Genomic DNA, 22,395 nt, shown 5'->3' with positions numbered 1-22,395 from the left:
TTCCTTTTGCCCTACCCAGGTACGTGGGGAGTTTCTTGCCTTTTGGGAGGTCTGAGGTCTTCTGCCAGTGTTCAGTAGGTGTTCCATAGGAGCTGTTCCACATGTAGATGTATTTCTGATGTATTTGTTGGGGGGGAAGGTGATCTCTACATCTCACTCTTCTGCCATCTTGAAGGTCTCCCAATGTCTTTGTTTTTTATATCAGGGCACCATAAACTGAATTAATACATTCTTTATTCTGTATTCAAAAAATTAAAATAATAGATTTCCTCATTTTATGAGCTTAAATCACTGTAATTATATCACTTACAATTTTGTTGCTGTGTATCTATTACATAAAATTTAATATACTACATATATGGGATTTTCATAGCTATCCACAAATGAAACATTACTTGCCAAAGGTTATTTTTATATAAAGGGGGTAAAATTTATTGTTGAAAACTAATTTTGTATATATCTAGGTTATATTTATTTTTTGATCATAGGAAGCATTCTGTTTTAATACTTAATAATAATGCCTCCACATTTAAGTTTTAAATATCAGTTGACATTATTAGATAAATTGATCGGTGGAAATTAGTAAGGGATATTTGATGAAACACGCTGTGCTTTGGTGAAATAGTATGTAGGATATGTGGTCTTTTCTTTGCTGAGGTTATACTGAGGTCATATTTACTTAAGTAACCCTTTCTATCCCATTCAGGGTTATATTACTCTTTTCTCTTTTTCTGATTTGGACTCAAAGATATAAATGAATGTGAAGTCCTTATTGAATTTGTTACAATATTGCTTCTGTTTTATGTTTTGGTTTTTTGGCTGTGAGGTATGTGGGATCTTAATTGCATACCAGGGATTGAACCTGCACCCCCTGCATAGGAAGACAAAGTCTTAACTTTCAATAAAGACTTTAAAAAAAAAAAAAATGGTCCACATCAAAAAAATCTTAAAAATGAAAAATAAATGAATGTGAGAGTTATTCTTGTTACTTTACATATATATGTATTTCTTTAATATGTTAGCTTGTATATATGTATATAAACATTTATATGCGTGCACTTTATAAATAATATATTCAATGCATAAAATATATAATATCTATTTGTTAGAACAGAAAGTACTTTCCATCTTGCATGTTAGCATGGGCTGAGTGTTTACAATGAAATGAAATGAATGAAATTATTTTCACTGGGCTTATCATGAGATTGAAAACACATACAAACAGAATACATATTCAGCAGCAGTAGGAATCCTGTCTTTGGCTTAAGCTTCTTTGATCTAAAATACACAGCCTGCCTGGTAGTTCTGGAGTCCTGATTAATGGGTCCATCATGGGCCATTTTACCAGAGGAGTGAGGAATCTTTCTTGAAATAATTTGCTTTAAGCAAATAGAGAATGGAAGCACTCAAGTTTGCTTCGAGAAAAATGGCTGACAGATGAATGTGAGCTGTGGTTTTTGCTGTTATATGGTATCTGCTCCTCAGATTCATCTGGCCTATCCTCAAATTGAGACATATGAAGACAAAGTGTTTGATAAAACTAAAGGGACTCTTTAGACACAAGCAAACACACAGCATAAGACATCCATCAGGAACCCTGGGCAACATTACATTGGCACTGATGTAATGAAGTCTGTTTTCCTTTTACCCAATAATTGTCTTTATCGCCACACTCTGGTGTTCAGCTTTTTTTCCCTACCCCTGAAAATTTATAAAGAGAAATCTCATAAGTAAAAGTATTTATAAACTATGTAATAATTACTGTGGTGTCTGTGTAATGTGAAGCGTTTTTTTTCAGGCACGTTTTTCTTTTTGACCTAATATATGTGTTTGCTTTTAGGTTTCCTCAGGAACTGAACATGGGAAAAATAAGTGCTGAAATTATGTGGACCCTTTTTGCTCAGGATATGAAAGATGCACTAGAAGGTAGGTACAAATATTTAAACTTATTAAGAGCATACGTTTTAGTTAAATTTTGATTTTGTGTTCTTGATTTTAAATGTAAGGAACTGTTGCATCAAAACATCGATCACTGTGATCAGTTTAGTTCTGAAACTGATTTCCACATTGTGGAAAGATAAAGATCACAAAGTATTTAAAAGCCCTGAAGAAATGCATTTTAAATCAAATGGTCTAAGTTGCAGGATAATAGTGAGTATTTCATATGTAGGACAAAGTTTAGATGCAGGAATACTTTATGGCATAAATACTTACGGCGTAAATCAGACCATATTGAGAGGGTAGATGAGTAATATTAGTTCAGATATTTGTCTACGTAGACTTAGAAATGGTATCCGATGGCTGGGCAGGTTAAAATACGGCCAAAGCTGGTGCAAAGACAATGGCAGGGCTCTTTACCAGAAACTCCACTTTCAGTATACTCAAATCATAGAATGTAAAGCGTGAGAAATGCAGCTCTCAGTTGAAAAACTGTAAATTTCTTTGAGCACTCACCTTGTGTTTAGAGTTGGAGTAGTATGTTTAACCAGCCTAGGGTTCCTGCTCTCTAGGAATTTAAAACCTAGTAGAAAGTTTTCTTTGCACGTATTCACTATGTATTAAGCTCCTAGATGCTAAATGCCCAGACTGCACTCAGTATGGAAGATACAACAATGAACAGGACAGCTATGGTCCCTGCCCTCAACAAGATTATGCAGGACAGCTGCAAATATGTAGACGGTCGCAACGTGGGGGTGGTCAGTGCTAAAGATGACGGGATATCTGGAGGTGAAGCTCCTAAGTCAGACTTAGGACAAGGGGGCAAGGCAGGTTTTCTAGAGGAACTTCCTCTGAAGAGGTGTTATCTTGACAAAGACCTGAAGTATAGGTAGGAGTTCACTTTGGGAAGAGTTGAGCAAGAAGCATCTCTGTCTTGTCCTGGTCAAGGACAAAGCATTAACAAGTAGAGTGAGCACAGGGTTCGTCTGAGAAGAGAACTCAGCTGGTCCTGTGAGCAACAGGTAGCAGGAAGTGAGGCTGGAGAAATTGTCAGGGACCAGCATGTGCTGCCTTGTGGGCCATGATGAGGAGTTTGACTCTCTGCTAAGAGAAACGACAGACCATAAAGGGATTTCAGGAGGGACATGTCCTGTTCAGATTGGCAGCTTAGAACAGGCATTGGGACCGCAGCGTGGAAGATGACTGATTGAGTTTGTGCTCATTGTGCCACTATTTTTTTCTTAGTGTTGCTGAAATGTAAGCTTCTTGCTAGGGCACACAGAGGAAACATACAGTACTTTTCCTTATTTGAAAAAGAAGGTACACAATAGATTTTAATACTTGATTTTCTGGTAAAGTCTGGGTCTACCACCTAATTAGGTAAATTAGGACTTATCCTTAAAATTATACCAGAACGTGCTCAGAGATGCAAACTCCTTATTCTGCAGTGAAGCGGTCCTTCTCCATTGTATTGATCAATCCTGCTTTCTCTACCTCTGCCTCCTACCAACCACAACCTTTTCATCAGCTCGTTTACTGCCTGGATTTCTTTTCCCACCACTCTTCACAGGCAGCCATGTAGGGCTCAGGAGCTAAAGTCACCTCCATGAATAACCTTATCTTAATCCTCTGGATAGCAACTAATTACTATCCTTTAGTTACTTGTTTACTCGGGCTTCTTATCTGTCTTCCTTGCCACAGTGCAAATTTTTTGCCTGTGATTTTTATCAACATATCTATATTGCCTAGAATGAAGCCTAGAAAATAGAAACTACTTGATAACTATGTGTTGTATCAGTAAAGACTTTACCAGTTAATCCCAACTCAGTGTAGTAGTAGAAAAAGCAGTAGAGACTTCTGTTTGTGATCCTTTTCTATGTGATCTTGGGAATATTTTAAGAGGTCAACACCTTCATGTTTCGTTGTCCTCACCTGTAAAATGAAAAGTTCACACTGGATCAGAGGGCTGGGCAACGGGCAAGGAGCCGCTCCTGCCCGTATTTCAGAGGAACTTGTCTATTTGGGACCGTTCCACAGTGGCATTGCCTACCAGTGCACATTTCATTTGGACAGGGCCTCTATCTTTATTTATATAACATTTGTGCAACTATTGGATGTTTTATTTTATGTTACCTTTGCTTTAAAAAATAAGTAGTAATTTTAGACAACTAAGTATAATATTTATGTTAGGAAATGTAAATCTCAAAAAATATAACGTGTGTTTGAAACAACAATGAAATTAGAAATGCTACATGTAAAGCACCATAACTTTGGTTGGATGTTTATTGATTAGAAGTTAATAATTTTGTGCAAAAGCAGTATCCCAAAATGCTGAGATTGTATTATTAAAAGTCACGTCCAAGATCAAGGGTAAGTCATTATTTTGTGATTATCTTAGGTTTTCTGGAGACAAGAATCCTTTCCTTAACACAAATTTTTAAATATTTTTTTAATTTATTATTTTATTTTTTTAATGGCAGCTGTATTGAGATATAATTCACATCCCATACAATTCACCTAAAGTGTCCAGTTCACTAGTTTGCACATTCACACCCATTTTCAGGAAGGCATAATGAGCATAGTAAGGGAGTAGTTTAGATTGCAGTTCCTGGTTTATGTATCTTCTACACCAGATGAGAAGGCTTCTGAGTGTAAAGATTGTATTTCTCATTTCTGTATTCACTGAACCTTAATAGAAGCTTAGTATGTGTTAGTTTACTTGAATCAAATTACAAATGGGACAACCTTATACAAAGAGCCTCGCAGACAAAGCCAGATACTTATGTTCAAACTAAACATTTCTAGTATTGCTAGTTGGGAGACAGCAAGAGACCTGAGTCTGGGAAACCCAGTTTCAGAAAGCTTTCTCACTTATGAGCTGCACCAGCTTGGGCAATTAATGTATAACATCTCCAAACTTTAGTTTTCCTTTCAGTAAAAAGGTGATAAGAGTTCCCAGCTTGGTGTGAGGATTACATGATACCTCAAATATACTGTACTTCAAAATCACAGTGCTAATGGGAGGAGAGCATTATTATTATATAAATGGAGAAAGATCTGTGGAAGTCTCAAAACAGTCTCCTTTAGAGGTCATTTAAGGTTTAAAACTCCTAGGACAGTGTTTACAAATCCATGTTCATTTGTTCCCTATCTCTCCATCCTTCCCTTTCACCATTTCAATGTAATAGATGGCTTCATACTGTGACATTTTAAAAAATGTGACATGAATAATAATTGTTAAAGAAAATAAGGACTAGGAATACCTCACAGAATAGAGGGCATATACTTAAAAACATTTTTCTGGCAGGCTCTTTCGCATGTGATAGTAACGTTCTTACTCTCCCTATTTGCCTTACAGAATGTTGTTAAAATTAATTGACTGTGGAGGAGTGCTTCAGGCTATCGGCCTAGAAAGACCCTGTGTTGTTATATAATTTGGGCTACATAGTTTGTCTTATGATTAAAGCACCTGAGCCCAAGTTGTAAGTAACCTCTGATGAAGTCAGGTCAACAGAGGAGCGAGTTAGAATTTATGGACTTAAGGCTTTTTGATGCAGCTTTTTGCTTTACCTCATGAACTCATCAGCTGCTATGAAAAGAATAATGTAATTTAAAAATAAAATAACTTTTTCCCCAACTTTACTCAGTCTGTATGAGCCATCTTATTTTGTTTTCATATTTGACATTAATCACCTTACAACGTTGATAAGCAGTATCAAACTTCGGTGATAACTTGCTGAATGAACCAGAATAAATTATTTTACAGATTTTACACAAAAGATGTACTTTCTGTGGAAAAGGTAGTTTAGGAAGAAAAAAGCCCTGATGAAATATTTCATTTTATGGTGAAATAGAGTTGGTTTTGCAGAATTTTTTCTAAAGCAGTTATTCTAAAGACTTTTATAGTCTTTAGCCTGGCTGGTAAAAATACAGGTTTTGCAGTCAGTTAGATCTATGTGTGAGTTCAGGCTCCGCTACTTTCCATTAACTTGTTAGCTATGATCTTGGACAGTTTATTAAAGTAAGGCTCAGTTTCCATATTTTAAAATTAGGGACAAAAATACCTACCTTACAAGGTTACTTTAAGGAGAAAGGAAGAGCGATATGGGGGCAAGGAGCAGATAGTTTCCTAGTGCATAATAAATACTCAAACATTAGCCATTATCACAATCTTCAGGATTCTAATTTAATAAACAAGAACTTTCAGATGATTTATAATACCACCCAAATGTCTAGATGCCTGTGACTGAAAGTTTTACTTGGCAATTGCAGTTGACGGCACACGTTTTACATGTCATCTCGGTATCCATAGAACTTGGTTGCCTGGCGATCAAGGCAGTCCTGTTCAGGGCCCTGGTTGTGTAACATTATGTGGGTGTCTTCAAAGTCTCTATTAAAAGCAAACCCTGCTAGGCCCCAAGATAGCAGCCATTTGGCGGATCGGGTCCTCAAGCATTCAGGTGGTTTCTAGTTAATAATTCTGTAGAGCAGTGCTTGGGATTCTTTAAATACTACTTCTTAAATTGGAATCTGTGGCTGGGCTTTAAGTTATATTCTGAAATTGCGCCCACTTGTAAGGATGGGAGCGATGGGGAGAAGAGCGTCTCAAGCATTTGCCACATTCTCAGATGAATCTTTGAAGAGAAAAATAATTAAAAATCATTGAAAATAGATCAGTTAAAAATGACTGTTTTACTTAATTAACTTAGGCAGAGATGGAGTTAATTATGATATGCAAAATACAGTCACCTTTCACCTGGCCTTATTTAAAGTCTCCCAGATCAGAGCTCCTCAAACTTTAATGTGCACAGTAGTCCCCGGGAATCCTGTTAAAATGCAGATTCTGGTTGAGTAGACCTTTTTGGGGGCGGGGTAGGTGGTTCTCTCCAGTCCTAACAAAATCTGAGATGATGCCAGGCATCTGGTTCGTGCACCACACACTGAGTAGCAGCAAGGCTTTAACACTGGACAGTCTATCTTTTCATCACCAGTCTTTCTGGTCTGCTGCTTAGTTATCATGTTGATCCTCATCAACAGGTGAAAATTGTTAGACTGCCTTCGTAATCTTTCACTGTCTCACCATCCTAATAAGCACAACTGTTGCCGTTAACTCTGCTCTCACCATTTCCATGCACTATCTTCTCTTGATGTATGAATTTGAGTATTTGCGTATTGAATATCTTTAGCATATCTTACTCTCTTACATTTATTTTTGGAGGCCTTCTCTCAAAGAAGTATAATTTTTTTATTGCCCTTCACCCACATACAGGTCTCAGGCCACCCTGTGCCTTTCAGAACATTGCCCTTGACCTTGTAGGCACAAAAACAATGAGAAGACAAAGTCATGGTCATATCTTTCCTGGTCTCGCTGACCACTTTGGCTGTACGGAAAGAACTGAACTATTGACCCATGAACTTCTCTAGCCTCCCTTAGAATATTCTTGTCCTTAACATCTTTCTGGTCTGGCTCATACCCTCAAACTATTATTTGATACTTGTCACCTTTCTTGTCTTCCTATCAGTAATTTTCTGCTGATTTTTAAGTTTACTCTCACAAATCACTGGTTGTCAGTTTATCGTGATCCTCATATTTTGGTAGAAAAGACTGGCTTCTGACTAATTTCTGCAATCAGTAAAACCTCCCTGGAAACGACTGATTTCTTTCGTCTCCTGTTTCCTCCTCTCAATCTTTCTTAACCTTATTGGAATGACAGAGATTAAAGCTATGCCTCTGTATTCTTCAGAGACTGTGGTTGGAGCCAAGATTGGGAGCACTCTGTAAAGGATCTCTCTGACCTCCTTTTCGTACAGTAGTGGTTCTCAACCTGTTTGGTGTCCTTCCCTGTTGCAACACTCCTCAGAGGTACAGCAATTCCCATAAATAACAGAGATGTTGGTATTTCTCAACCAAGGAGAGATGACAGGTGGCTTTCCCTCATCTTGTTGAGAATCTTCAATATTACTCTTGTCCGGAAACAACTGTTGAATGACTCAAAGAAATAATACAGTGCTCACTGATAAAATATTAGCTTTTAGTGGATAATGTCTTATACCTGAACAAATTCTATCCTGTATTTCATATGATTAATAAGTCATTTTCCTGTTCTGAAAGCTTTTTGCTAAGACTTAGGTACTTTGGCAATGGCTGCCAGAATGCCATAGAGACAGTTCAACACAACTTTAAGACACTTCTGCATTCCTGCTATTATAAAATGGCATCATAAACAGTACAGTCGCTTCAACTAAAAATTGGGAAATCGTGGTTGACGTCTCTGCCTCCTATTAGCACATCTGTACTAAAAGCTCTATATGTGAAATTCTCTTCAGTAACTTTTCTTTCTATGATTCTTACTGCTGTTCTTGTTCAGACACGTCTTTCCTGCTTCTGCCTTCACTGATACGGGTCTTCCTTTGTAGACACCTCCTGGACCACTGGATAAGGTCCAGATATCTTAGCCTAGCTTACACCAGCTCCCTCTTCTCCTTTCTGTACCTGATTTCAGCCCTAGTGCTTAATACTTTGATCCATACACATACTATATGCTCTACCTACATCCACCTGTTTAAAATTTCCCTGAAATCCTTACACAAGTTTATTCCCCAGGAGGTGTGCATGATGCCCCCCACCCCCGCCCAGGCTTTCTCCTACTTGCCATCCCCAGCAATGACTCATGCATTCTTCAAAGTCCAATTCAAATGTTACTTCTGTCAAGTTTTCCCTGAGAAGTCCGTACTTCTTCCCTATTCTCCCATAATATTGAATACTTCCTATTGTACTATTTATGCCTGTGCTTTACTTCACAGATACATCATCCACCATGCCCTGAGCTCTCATTCATCTTTGTATGAATCTTCCTACTCTCCCTTTCTCTGACCCTTAATAAAAAATGTTAATGAATCAATGAATGCATGCATGAACATAAGCCTCTGTCTACAAACAGACAAAAGCAAAGATATACGTTCCGTTCCCGAACTCAAATTTCCAGTCACAATTTGGCACAAATCACGCAAACCAGTTACAATCACTCATATAAAGGAGAAATGTTTTCTAAGTATGTAGTCCCGATAATTATTTTTACCACATGTTGTGGTTGTAGCAGTTCTAGGAGGGTTTTAATAATCACAGATGTGGGGGAAAAAAACCCTAAATACCTTTGATTTACCCACAGAAACAGTGTGTGTGTATATGTGTGTGTGTGGCTCATGCATCTGTGTGTGGTAAGAGAAGACGGTAGGATTATAATGCTTTGCTTCCTTAGCAAATTGTGAAATACCTCTTCCAGTCACACTCTGTTCATCAGTCCCCACCTGCTTTTCTACAGCAACCCACTAATTTGTTTTGACATATCTTCACACAGAATTCCAAGTCTGGATTAATGGACAAAAAATGAAAGCAAAACAAAATGGTTACTCACTCTCAGTGTTCATTATTGCAAAAAGACCAGTTCTATTCATTTAAATTGCAGGTCACATGAGTCAAACCATGAACTGAAACATGATTTCTGTATTGATGTATCAGTTTATATGTGGCAGCTTATTTGAGGGATCCTGTGTTATATTTGCCCCACACCCCCAAATAAAAAAAAGAACAAAGTGTATTTACTGGTACTTCTTAAGTTTTCCCGGTTCACTAGGCCAGTAGTTCTCAAAGTGTGGTTCCCAGACCAGCAAGCATCAGCATCACCTGGGAAGATGTTAGAAATGCAAATTCTTGGGTCCCACCCCACACCTACTGTTTCAGATTGAGGCCCAGCAGTCTGTTTTTGATTTTTTTTTTTAAATAAGATCTCCAAATGATTCTGATGCATGCTAAAATTTAAGAACTACTAATCTAGGGAATGTATAATCAACATAGTGCCTTCTTCCATTGTTGAGCTGAACACACATGATTTTTTTTAATTAGAATATAGCTGATTTACAACGTTGTGTTAGCTTCAGGTATACAGCAGAGTGATTCAGTTAAATGTATATATTCAGATTCTTTTCCAGTATAGGTTATTACATGATATTGAATATAGTTCCCTGTGCTATACAGTAAGTCCTTGTTGTTCATCTATTTTATATATAGTAATGTGTATCTACTAATTCCAACCTCTTAGTTTGTCCCTCCCCCTTCTCTTTCCCTTTTGGTATCCACAAGTTTGTTATCTATGTGAGTCTATTTCTGTCTTGTGAGTAAGTTCATTTGCATCGTGTTTTTAGATTCCACATATAAGTGATATAATATTTGTCTTTGTCTGACTTAACTTCACTTAGTATGATAATCTCTAGGTTCATCCATGTTGCTGCAAATGGAATTATTGCATTCTTTTTTATGGCTGAGTAATATTCCAGTGTGTGTGTGTATACATACACACACACTATCTTCTTTATCCATTTATCTGTTGATGGACACTTACGTTGCTTCCATGTCTTGGCTATTGTAAATAGTGCTGCAATGAATACTGGAGTGCATGTATCTTTTCTGGGTATATGCCCAGTAGTGGGATTGCTGGGTCGTATGGTAGTTCTATTTTTAGTGGTTTTGTTTTTGCATTACGCGGGCCCGTCACTGTTGTAGCCTCTCCCGCTGTGGAGCAGAGGCTCCTGACGCGCAGGCTCAGCGGCCATGGCTCACGGGCCTAGCTGCTCCGTGGCATGTGGCATCCTCCTGGACCGGGGCACGAACCCATGTCTCCTGCATCGGCAGGCAGACTCTCAACCACTGTGCCACCAGGGAAGCCCTATTTTTAGTTTTTGAAGGAACCTCCATACTGTTTTCCATACTGGCTGCACCAATTTACATTCCCACCAACAGTGGTGGAGGGCTCCCTTTTCTCCACACCCTCTCCAGTATTTGTTATTTGTAGACTTTTTCATGGTGGCCATTCTGACCAGTGAACGCACAATGATTTTTGAAGAAATATAAGTAAGTCAGAAAAATGTCCCTTATAATGCAAAGTTAAAGTGGAGGAATGGTATGGATGTATCAACTATGTAAGAACAAATTAGGAAAGAAAAACAAGTTCAAGGAGCAGACTGATTTGTAAATATCAGTTTTTAAAAGTTTGTAAGTAAAGAGAAAGAAAAGAAGAATTAAAATAATAATTTTTAAAGGAGAAGAAAAGTAAAAAGTAATTTTCAAGAAAGTAAAGGGAGGAAGGGAATGGACTGGGCCAAGTCCATTAGCATGAAGCTCAATGGGAGAAAAATGACAGGAAAGATATTGATGACTCAACCAAGTAGGCATACAATTCTTAGGTTAAGAAAGTCCAGGAGTATTCAGTAACATAGAGGAAAGTGAACCTTCATTAGAAAAGAATGAAAAAGTTGCTTATTTCGTTTAATCTCCTCTTCAAAGGAAAAATAGAAGCTCATACACCACTCATGTCAAGTAATTTTTCATTTTTTTGCCTTGGAGTCAAATTACAACAAAGGCAAATAAATTTCCTCTAATGTTAACATCTTTCTTTACATCTTTATTTATTATTTTGAATAGAGCAAAACTCAAATGTATTTTGAAACATTTAATGCTTTTTTTGAACCATAATGCTGTAAAAGCTAAATGTTATAGAAAGGAGATAACTAGCTTTGCCATCTATTTATGTTTTGTTTTTCTTTTCAGTGTGACTTTAACTGGGGATGTTGGTAAGGCTTTGCATAACAGTATTTTTCACATTTAACTGTCCAGCATGCTTCATATATATTTTACAGAAAATTTTTATTAAGTAGAATAGATGGTCTTACTAGTGACATTCTCAATTATATGAAGTTTTGACCTCTTTGAGGGAAGGGTCCACATTGACCATATTCAGTCCTTAACAGATGCCTGGCACATGTAGGGGCTCAATAAATATTCAGTGAAAATCCAAGGTGCACTAAAACAATGTGTATATGAATGTGTGTGTAGGTTAACTACATGATTCAGAGTGATTTTCATCTATGTTAGAGCCCAGGAATGCACATTGTTAAAACTTTCTATAAATTTCCAGTACATTCTGTATTAAAGTACATTATTCATCACTTGAATTGTCCATATTGATATTTGGGCAACAGCATATCAAAGCTCCAGTTCAACAAGGTGTCTTTCATCACATAAGCCTTTGAGATTCAATCCTTAGCCAAAGGCTTCCCAACATATGACAGACTATTTCACATTAGCAAGCACAGCATGCAAAACATAGGGTAAAATTCTACTTCTGTGAGTTAGAGCCAAATTTTAGCCATCAAACAGATTTCACAGGCTGGTTAATAAAAATTAGCTGTCAAATTATATAATCTAAAGTCTAAAACCTTTAAATGCCAACCCCCTGGAATTTAATAAGGAAATGGAAATCAGTGAAAGTAGATGTTAAACAAACAGGGCAAGACCAAGGTAGACAGATGGGTTTCAGCCCTGCCTTCCTCCACTTGTCTTATGTTTTCCCCTTACTCCCCACCAGTCCCTCACTCCTTCTTTATTATCCTCTCGAACACCTGGTACACTCAGGACTTACCAGCAGATTGCACACACTAAGGTGTTTGGGACGTCTTGCTTATCCCTTCCAAAAGACCTGAAATCAGAATAAGGAGAAAAAGCATTAAAATTAAAAACTGGGAGGGGTGGGGATAGCAAACTAAATCCTGCTTACCCTGGTGAGCTGGAAGTGGGCACACACTTAAAAGGAAATAAAGTGGAAACTAGACATGAAGCTTATTTGACTCTGCTTTTCACCTTCTAAACATGTTATTTCCCAGACAGTTAGGGGTTTCTTGCCTCATTTCCTCTTTACTCTAAAGGAAAGCATCAGTGTTCATTCAAATGACCTCAACTAGGGAGACCCGAGCCCTGCTCACACTTAGAGTAAATGCATTTCGCAGTTGCTTCCTCTCTGGCAATTCGTCTTCTCTGCCCCCCATGATTAAGTTGAAACGACTTGTTTTGTATTTCTGGAATAGACAGGATGAGCTGTGTGTGTAATTAATCTAGAACATGCTGACTACAATATTTGGCTTCTAGATAACAGGAAAGAAAAAAATAAGTGTTCAGGAGTGTTTGTAATGCTATCATTAATCTCACCCTATGTAATCACCTACTAACTCGCCTTATAATTGATTTTGGTAAAAATTAATTAAAATATGCTGGTCTGAGTACTATATTGTGTTCCCTGGATAGAAGTGAGCATATCAGAGTAGGATGTAATTAACTGATCAACCACTTTTTCTGGGTCCCCAAGTCTCCAACTCAGAAGGTAATCACACAGCAAAAACAGGTCTAAGTTAATTTAGGCTATGGATGTGATCTCTCTGGCTGCATATTGCAAATATCTTTGTGACACACACCCCATGTATGTTCTGAGGTTCAGTGCAATAGTTTTTAAGTCTGTCTACCCACAGTGGTGAACTTCAGCAAAATCTCAGGTAAATGGAAATTATTTTCCGAAAGCCAAGTAACCTGGTTTATTAGAACCGAGTGATGGAGCAACACCTATTCAGCTATTTCAAATTGTTATATGACCAGTATATAAATAGCACTTAAAGGTCTTCATGGTCATTTTCTCTCAGCCCAAACTCAGTCTTAACCAGGAAAAAATCTACTCGTTTCTCACATTATTCTTTGGTTTATTTGGTTTTGAAATAAAGAACAGTAGTGGACACCAACAATTCAGGGGGGTTTAGATTGGCAGCCTGGCCATCTGTGCTCCTAAGAAACTTTGAGCTTTCTTGCATTTTTCTTTTAAGATAGTATTAGGCTTTGTCGACTCAGTTAGGGTCCTGCATAGCTGACCCCTAACTGTTGAGCTTGGTACAGCTCAAGAATCTTGTTACTTTTTTTCTCTCTGGATGTGAGGCCTCAGGGAAACACAAAGCAGGAGACTGGGTTCTCTTTCTCTCCCCATAGAGTGTGCCTATTTTACTCGCTAACCATTTCCTTGTATCTTACGTGGGCTTAAAGGGTTAGGAAAAATAAAATGAGCAGATCACCTGCAGTGGCACCAAAATGGCCGAAGGGAAACTCTCAGCTCAGGCATCTAAAAAATAAAAGTTTAAGTTTACTTCATCATTTATGTATCACTGCGTAACAAATTATCCCAAAACTTTGTGAATTAAAACATAAATCAGTATGTAGTATCTCTCATGGTTTCTGCAGAATAGGAGGTTTGGGGTTGGGGTCTCTTGTGAGGTTACAGTTAAGATAGGAACCAGGGCTGCAGTTGCTGAAAGCTTGATGGGCTGGAAGAGTCAGTTTCCACGTGGCTCTCCCGCGTGGCTCTCCCACGTGGCTCTCCCATGTGGCTGTCAAGCCACTATGGGCTGTTGGTGGGAGGCCTCAGTTCTTTGTTTTCCTCTCCACAAACTGCTTGACTGTCCTCTCTGTGTGACAGCTAGCTTCTCCCAGAGTGAACAACGCGAGACAAAGGGTGGGAAAACTGCAATGTCTTTTCCAACCTAGCCTGGGAAGTTAGACTTTGTCCCTTCTGCGATAGCTTATTGATCACACAGTTCAGCTACATTCAGTGTAGAAGGGAGCACACAAGGACATGAACTACAGGAAGCAAGGATCACTGGTGTCATTTTGAAGGCTAGTTTGCTCACACAGTTAGTATTTACCTCTCTGATCATTTCTTTATAATGTTAGCATTTTCCTATATTAGGACAGGCTTTTATTGTTTGCATGGATTTTAAACAAAAGAAATAATCAGCTTGGATAAAACCAGTTTTCTTCCTTCTGCTGCTTTGCCTCAGCCCCTCCCCCTACCACAAGAAAAAAGGTCAGCATGAACCAGCTCTTGAGGTTTCAGGAAGAGAATTCACTTCCAAGATGCCAGGGCTCTTGCTAGCCCTCTCTAGTTTCCTAGCAAAGCTCCTCTGGGAAGGGAAGTCTGCTACGCTGAGAGGAAATTAACACCACATTCTCAAGAAAGGCACTCATCTATCGCTTGCTCTCTTTTCATTACAGAGCAGTGGTTGTCATCCCTGGCTGTACATTAGAATCACCAGAGGTGGATCCTAGACTTTAAAAAAAAGAATACTCTAAGGTTTATAATCCTATTTAGCAATCACCTATTTAGCACTTACTAAGTACTTCTCTAAATGATATGCAAATATTAACTTATTTGAACTTCATAACAAGCCCATAAGGTAGGTACTATTATATTAGCTCCAGTTTATACATGAAGAACTTGAGGCACAGAGAAGTTAAGTATTTTGCCCAAAGTCACACAGCAATTGAATAGAAGAGCCAAGACTTCAGGGAGTTCTATTATATATCCAAGATTGAGTACCACTACTCTTAATTAAGTGTTGAAGGCCTTTGAGTACGTGATGAAATATTCAGGCTCTATCACCAGAAAGATGCACATAGCATATACATGAAAAATGTGTATATATCTTTTCAGGGATGTGTATGTAAATCCCCCATAGCGCTCTTGTAGACTTTTTCCAGGGATCTGTGAACCCCAGATTAAGAACCTTTTCTTGCTAGAGCACTGATTTCCCCTGGACCAGCATCACCAGTATCACCTGGGAAGTGGTTAGAAATGCAAATCCCCAGACCCCACCCCAGACCTACTGAATAAGAAACTCTGAGCATAAGGTTCAGCTTTCCCTATTTTAACAAGACTTCCAAATGAATCTCATGTGTGCTAAAGTGTGAGAAAACTGTTCTAGAAGGCTGGTGTGTAGAAGCAAGTGATTAACTAGTCAATGACCCTAGCTTCATGGTTCTGTAAAGACATCTCATTGTTCTTGCCTCACCATTAGGCAGGTAGAAATTTTCTTCTGTTAAAACTTGATTTCTTTGAAAAAAAAAATGATCACCAAAGGAAAGTCCATCACTGACATTCATAAAAGTGTTCATTAATAACAACACCTTTATGTCATTAGGTCAGTAGATATTCCCTGCATGCTTGCTCTGTGCTGGGAAAGCAAGGATCAGTACAACACAAAATAAACATGACTCCCACCTTGAGGAAGTTTTTACTCTATAATGAGCAAATAATTACACAAATAAATATATAATTATAAAATTGAATCAGTGCTGTGGATGAAAACTGGGTCTATTTGATCTCAAAATTACCTGTTAAAAATGAACCTCTAGGGCTTCCCTGGTGGTACAGTGGTTGAGAGTCCGCCTGCCGATGCAGGGGACACGGGTTCGTGTCCCGGTCCGGGAAGATCCCACGTGCCGCGGAGCGGCTGGGCCCGTGAGCCGTGGCCGCTGAGCCTGCGCATCCGGAGCCTGTGCTCCACAACGGGAGAGGCCACAGCAGTGAGAGGCCCGCGTACCGCAAAAAAAAAAAAAAAAGATCCTCTAGAATTAAAACCTCCTCACCCAAATTCTGTTCCTGTCTTGGCCTTTGCCATTCGTATAGTTTTTAGACATTATCTTTGATTCCTTTGTTTCTCTGAGTCTACCACCATCCACAGAGACACAACACACAGATATCCATAAGCAAACGATACTTGTTCTACCCCCAAAACATACCTAGCTCTGTACCCTTCTCTCCATCTCCACTACCTCCAGTTAGTTCTAGCCACAGACCTCCTTTGCTTTGACAGCTGTAATAGCCCCCTAAATATTTTGCACATTTCCACTCTTGCTTTCCTTTAATCCATTGTGCTCATAACATCCAGACTAACCCACACAAATTTAAATTAGATCAAGACTTTCTCTGGCATATAAAAGCTTCCAAAATCTTCCCCTTTCAGTCAACCAAAACCCATTTTTTTTGAAAACCATGGCTTATGACATGCTGTGTAGTCTGAATCTATTCACCCTCCAAGTGCATCTCATTCCCTTTCCCTCTCATTTATCTGTAACCACAGCACCCTCATGCCTATTCCTCATCTGGGCCAGATTTGCTTCTACAGCAGGGCATTCACATTGGCTCTTCCTTCCACCTTTAAAGGTCTTTCCTGCTCTCTGTATAGCGGGCTCTTTCCCACCCTGCAGGTCTTAGTTCACATTTCATTCCTTTTCATAACCTACCCTGACCATCCCATCCCTCACTCCACTCCCACAAAATCCACCCCCTTTTTTCTTTCAGACACTTACTGTATCTGAATCTTTTTATTTAGCCTAGTTATTTATTCACTGGTTTACTAATTTTTTCTCTTTCTTTTATGGAACTATTTGTAAGCGTTTGGGTCACAATCCAAAGCAAAAACTACATTTTTACAATAGCACAGTATATATACACACCCAGATACACACACAACCAAAACAAAAGTTTCATGACACATGGAGTCTTGACAAGTGTAGAGGTAATATAAACCCTCAAAATTTATTTCTTATTCTGTTTTTCAATTTATATGTGTGTGTATATGTATATGTAAATATACTAAAATTACATATATATATTTTTTTAATTTTAGTTATAGTGCTCTAAATTGATTTTATGACCCATTGTTGAGTTGGGCCAGCAGTTTAAAAACACTGCTCTTAAACTTAAAAACAAGCTTCATGGAGTCAGAAACTTTGTAATCCCATTTGTAGTTGAATCCTCACTCCTAGAACATGATAGGTAATCAAATAAAAAATTTTGAATCATTTAAAAATACACAGCAGTAAGACTTAAATCCCACAAAAGAACATCCAGACTTATTTCCATATTCATTAATTTTCAAATACCAATAGAGTATAGACATAATTTCCCCAATAATAATTGGGGATTTGACACAATTTTGGTCCTGTTTTTGTGTACCTAACTCTTTATTTTTAAATACCTATAATGAGAATGTTATATTGAAACATAACAATTTTTTCTCTTAAAACTAATTAAGATATTCCTGGCCAATTATCACATCCCTTGGGCAAGGTATTTGAATGGAACGTTTGAATGTGAAATCTGTAGTAGGTCATAATTGCCAGGAGGAAAATGTAGTAAGAGTGCAATTAAGAAAATAAAGTTGGCAGTTGCTGAAAACAAAGAAATGGGTTTGCATATGTCAGTAGCATAACATAGTAAATTACCACTTATATGAAAAATAGGTATTTAACTCTTCACTTTCCCCTCTGTTGTTTTCCTGCTATTTATCTTTTAGCCACATCTCATCTGGGAAAAGATAGGGGGAAAATAAAAAGAAAAGTAAAGAAAAACTAACAAAAACTCAGAGTTTTCTTCCCTGTTAGCAGTTTTAGTTTAAAAAAATTAGTAATAACAAATTGAAAGTAATTGTTAAAATTAGTTTAGAAAAACTCAAATTAAATGGGAAATATAAATATTTAAATATCTTGGCTGTAAGATCCTAATTGCTGCCTTGCAGCCCCTGGTAGGTATTAAAGAAGACGAGATGATTTAGCAATACATGAACATTATCTAAACTACTTGACTTTATTTGTGGAACTTTTAAATTTACTCTCCTCATTAAATCAAATCAAATCAATCACAAGTGCAACAGTGCCTGCAGATACACAGATGGAATCAAAGAATACAAATATCTGTAGCTTCTGGGTTAATATTTTGATCAAGAAACTGTGTCTTTGTTTGGAGATCCACAATACCCAGCAAGTGAACATGTTTTGGCAACAATGAAAACCCAGGAAGGTGATGGCAATTGGTATAAACCAGCTTTCCAGAAACTTTCTCCTGATAAAGAGCCCAGAAACCATGCTTTTGCCATGTTTTTTTATTTGGAGACATTCCAGGGAAAGCTCTGAATGAATGACCTTCTGTTGGTTCTCTTGGGATGACTGCCAGTTATAGACTATGTATGATGCCTGGTTATAACTTGAGAAGAAGGGAAAAGGCCCTGTTTAAAGTCGCTTTGTGCTTTAGAGCAGACCTTGAAAGCATAATAGAAACAAGATGCACGTAGTTTTCACCCTATTAAGAAACTACCTGTGAGTGGCTTGTGGTGGTGTAACCTCGGACTTATATCAATCTCATAACGATGGGCTATTCAAGATGGCAAAAGAGCTGAAAAGGGGCAAGAAGAGGGCATTTCTAGAAGCTTAGTGGGAGAGGAAGACAGAGATTATACCTGGTGACAGTCTGATGCTGGAGAGAGCAGGTTGGAGCATGAGAGGCACTTTGGAGACAGAACAGAGATGTCTGCTGGAGAAGGTGAGTCCACTGTGCTGTGCTCTGTGTTGAGAACCCTCTTCTCCAACTCCCCAAGAGACTTCAGTGCACTGTACACTACTTGTCATTGGAGTGCTCCAAAATGCTAATCCTGACTTCTAAATAGGTCCAACTAGAGCTGAGGCTGACAAGCTACACAAACGGCATGTGCTGCAGGGAACTCCAGCCATTTCTCTCCCAGTAGGAACAACTTTAGCATTAAGAGAGTATGAGTGAAATTATTTTAATATATTTTTAAATAAAATACTATTTATTATAATATTAAAATCATAGTACAAGACCTAAAATAATAGTTTCTTCTTTTAAAAAGAGTGAAGTAACTTATCTATAAACTTTAGTAGCATCATTATGATGAATAAAATCTTCATTGCGTCATACCTCATAAATCACTGTATAGATGGAAGGGTGCCACAAAATGATGACCAAGAACCACTTCTCGGGCTTAGAGAAACACAGAGGCAGAAAGCAAAATGAATGAAAGCTGGGCACAAGGTTATGGGGTGGAGGTATGTGTGAAGATTCTTCAGAGGCAAAGAGAAGCAACCAGTGGTAAGTCATATGCAAGCAGGAAAACGAGAAGCACAGGAGAATCACCACTTACCCATGAGGCGGAAGAAGTACCATCCCAGAGGAGATCAAGATGGAGGAGTAGGAAGACACTGAGCTCACCTCCCCCGGCATGAACACATCAAAAATTCACGTACATGTGGAGCAGTTCTCACTGAAGACAAACTGGAGACTGGCAGAAAGACTCTTCTACAACAAACGCCGCAAAGAAAGATCCACACGGAGTCAGGTTGGAAGGGAAAGAAAGTGATCAGGTCAGGACCTGCACCCCTAGGAAGGGACAAAGAAGGGGGATGATTACACAGGCTTGGAGATCCTCCCTGGGGAGTGAGCAGTTTGAACCACTTACTGGGCACCCCAGCTGTGAGGTCTGACACTGGGAAGATGAGTCCTCTTGGCTGGTTTTGAAGATCAGTGAGATTGGCAGTGGGGGCAGTGGGGACGGGGGCTGTGAGATACTTGGAGTCCACCCATGAAGAGCATGCACACACTTGCTTGCTCCCGAAGCATGGTGGAGGAAGAAGATTGAGACTGCCTGGGACCCTGGCCAGTTTCTGGAAACTGCCCCAGCATGCACCCTTGACCACGCTGAGGACCTTTCTGGCTCCCATTGCTCCAGAGCGCAGCTCCCCACTAGGGCAAAGGCTGTTGTTGCCAAGGAGAGTGTGCAGGTATGTGGGACAGAGGTGGCTCTGACCCAGCACTGCATCTGAACAGGGTGAAGGCACTCATGCAGGTGACAGATTGGAAGCAGTCTTGAACTCTGGTCTGCAGGGACTGCCAAAGAATGGGTCCCAACCCATGCCAAGAACCCACTCTGCCCCCTCTCTTTCCAGCGTCGCTCCCTTCTGGGGCAAAGGTGCTGATGCTGGGAAGGAGGAGAACACACTTACAGGGAACAGAACCAGCTTGTACCCGAACCTCAGGGCTTCTGTTCCTGCACCTTGGGACCTGCCTGTACCCCTGATAAGGCAGTTTTGGCCACTGAGCATAGGAGAAGCCCTGACTCACACCTGGCTCTAGCTCTAGCCCCTCCATCTCCAGCCCCACCAAGGTGATAGCTGGTAGCACACCCTGGGGGAAGATATGACTCATACTCATTTCAGGTCCAGTTCTCCCACCAAAGCCACTGGGCACACACTGACTGCAAAGGAACACTCCTACACAAGGACACTCCTTCGAGACCAGGATAGGTGATTGCTTAACCTAATTTCATAGAGACAGAGAAAGTCAAGGAAAAATGGGAAGACAGAGGAATCTGTTTTAAATGAAAGAACAACAGCAATAACAACAGCAACAACAAAAACAAACCCTGAAAAAACCTGATGAAACAGAGATAAGTAATCTACCAGATAAAGGGTTTCAAAGCAATAGTAATAATGTTAACTGAACTAGGGAAAAGAATAGATGAACACAGTGATAATTCTTAAAAAGAACTAGTAAATATTAAAAAAGAACCATTCAGAGCTGAAGAATACAATAACTGAAATGGGAAACACACCAGAAGGAATTAAGAGCAGACTAGGTGGTACAGAAGAACGCATAAGTGATCTGAAAGATAGAATAATGGAAATCACCCAGTCAGAATAGCAAAAGGAAAACAAATTAAAAATAGGACAGTTTAAGGGACCTCTGAGACAGCATCAAGTGTAATAACTTTCACATCACAGTGATTCCAGAAGGAAAAGAGAGAAAGCAGGGCCAAAATGTATTTGATGAAATTATGATAGAAAACCTCCCAAGCCTGAAGAAGGAATCTAGGTACAGGATGCACAGAGAATCCCGAACAATATGAATCCAAAGAGACCCACACCAAGACATATAATTAAAATGTAAAAGTTAAAGAGAATTCTAAAGGCAGCAAGAGAAAGAGAAAAATAAAGAGTCACATACAGGGGAACCCCTGTAAGATTATCTGCTGATTTTTCTGCAGAAACTTTGCAAGCCAGAAGGGGGTGGCATGATATTTTTAAAGTGCTAAAAAGGAAAAACCTGCAACCTACGATACTCTACCCGGTAAGATGATCATTCAGAATTGAAGGATGGATAAAGAACGTCTTAGATAAGCAAAACGTAAAAGAGTTCATCATATTAAACCAACCCTAGAAGAAATGTTAAAGTTTCTTCTCTAAGCAGAAAAGAAAATTAAACAACAAAAGCAAAAATTTGTAGGAAAGGAAAAATCCCACTAGTAGAGGCAAATATATAGTCAAGGCTATGGATTAACCACTTAAGTAAGCTAGTACAAAGATGAAAAGAGAAAAAAACACATCATAAAATTAACTATAATTACAATAGACAAGAGATAAACATGAAGACGTAAATTACGACATCAAAAACACAAAACTTGGGAGAGGGGAGTAAAAATATATAGATCTTTTAGAATGTGTTTGAACTTAAGTGACTAGTTTAAAACAAGTAGATATAGTTATAGGTCAACATATATTAACTCCATAGTAATCACAAATCATAAACCTACATTAAATACACAAAATCTAGGAGAAAGGAACACAAGCATGCCACTAAAGAAACCATCAAACCAGAGGTTTGATTTCCTCACATTATATACAAAGATAAACTCAACATGGATTAACGACCTAAATGTAAGACCTGGAACTTTACAGTTTTATATAGTTCTGTAACTCCTAGAAGAGAATATAGGCATAACCCTCTTTGACATAAATAGTAGGAATCTTTTTTTTGGATCTGTTTCCTAAGGCAAAGGAAACAAAAGCAAAAATAAACAAACGGGACCTAATTAAAAGTTTTGCACAGCAAACGAAACCATAAAACAAAGGGACAACCTACGGAATGGGAGAAAGTATTTGCAAATGACATGACCAAC

General features: G+C 38.6%; 1 protein-coding gene across 2 annotated transcripts in view; it reads left to right on the top strand.

Annotated features, from left to right (window-relative positions):
• Window positions 1–22,395, top strand: part of UNC13C (unc-13 homolog C) — a 586,631-nt gene that overhangs the window by 405,017 nt on the left and 159,219 nt on the right. For both annotated transcript variants that reach the window (XM_032622977.1, XM_032622978.1), the window contains one exon: window positions 1,841–1,926. In XM_032622977.1, coding sequence (XP_032478868.1) covers window positions 1,841–1,926 — 86 coding nt within the window. The remainder of the gene's footprint in view (window positions 1–1,840; window positions 1,927–22,395) is intronic.

Source organism: Phocoena sinus, chromosome 2 (assembly GCF_008692025.1).
Source record: "Phocoena sinus isolate mPhoSin1 chromosome 2, mPhoSin1.pri, whole genome shotgun sequence".
NCBI classification, from domain to species: Eukaryota; Metazoa; Chordata; class Mammalia; order Artiodactyla; family Phocoenidae; genus Phocoena; species Phocoena sinus.
This window is presented reverse-complemented; position numbering and strand designations above follow the sequence as displayed.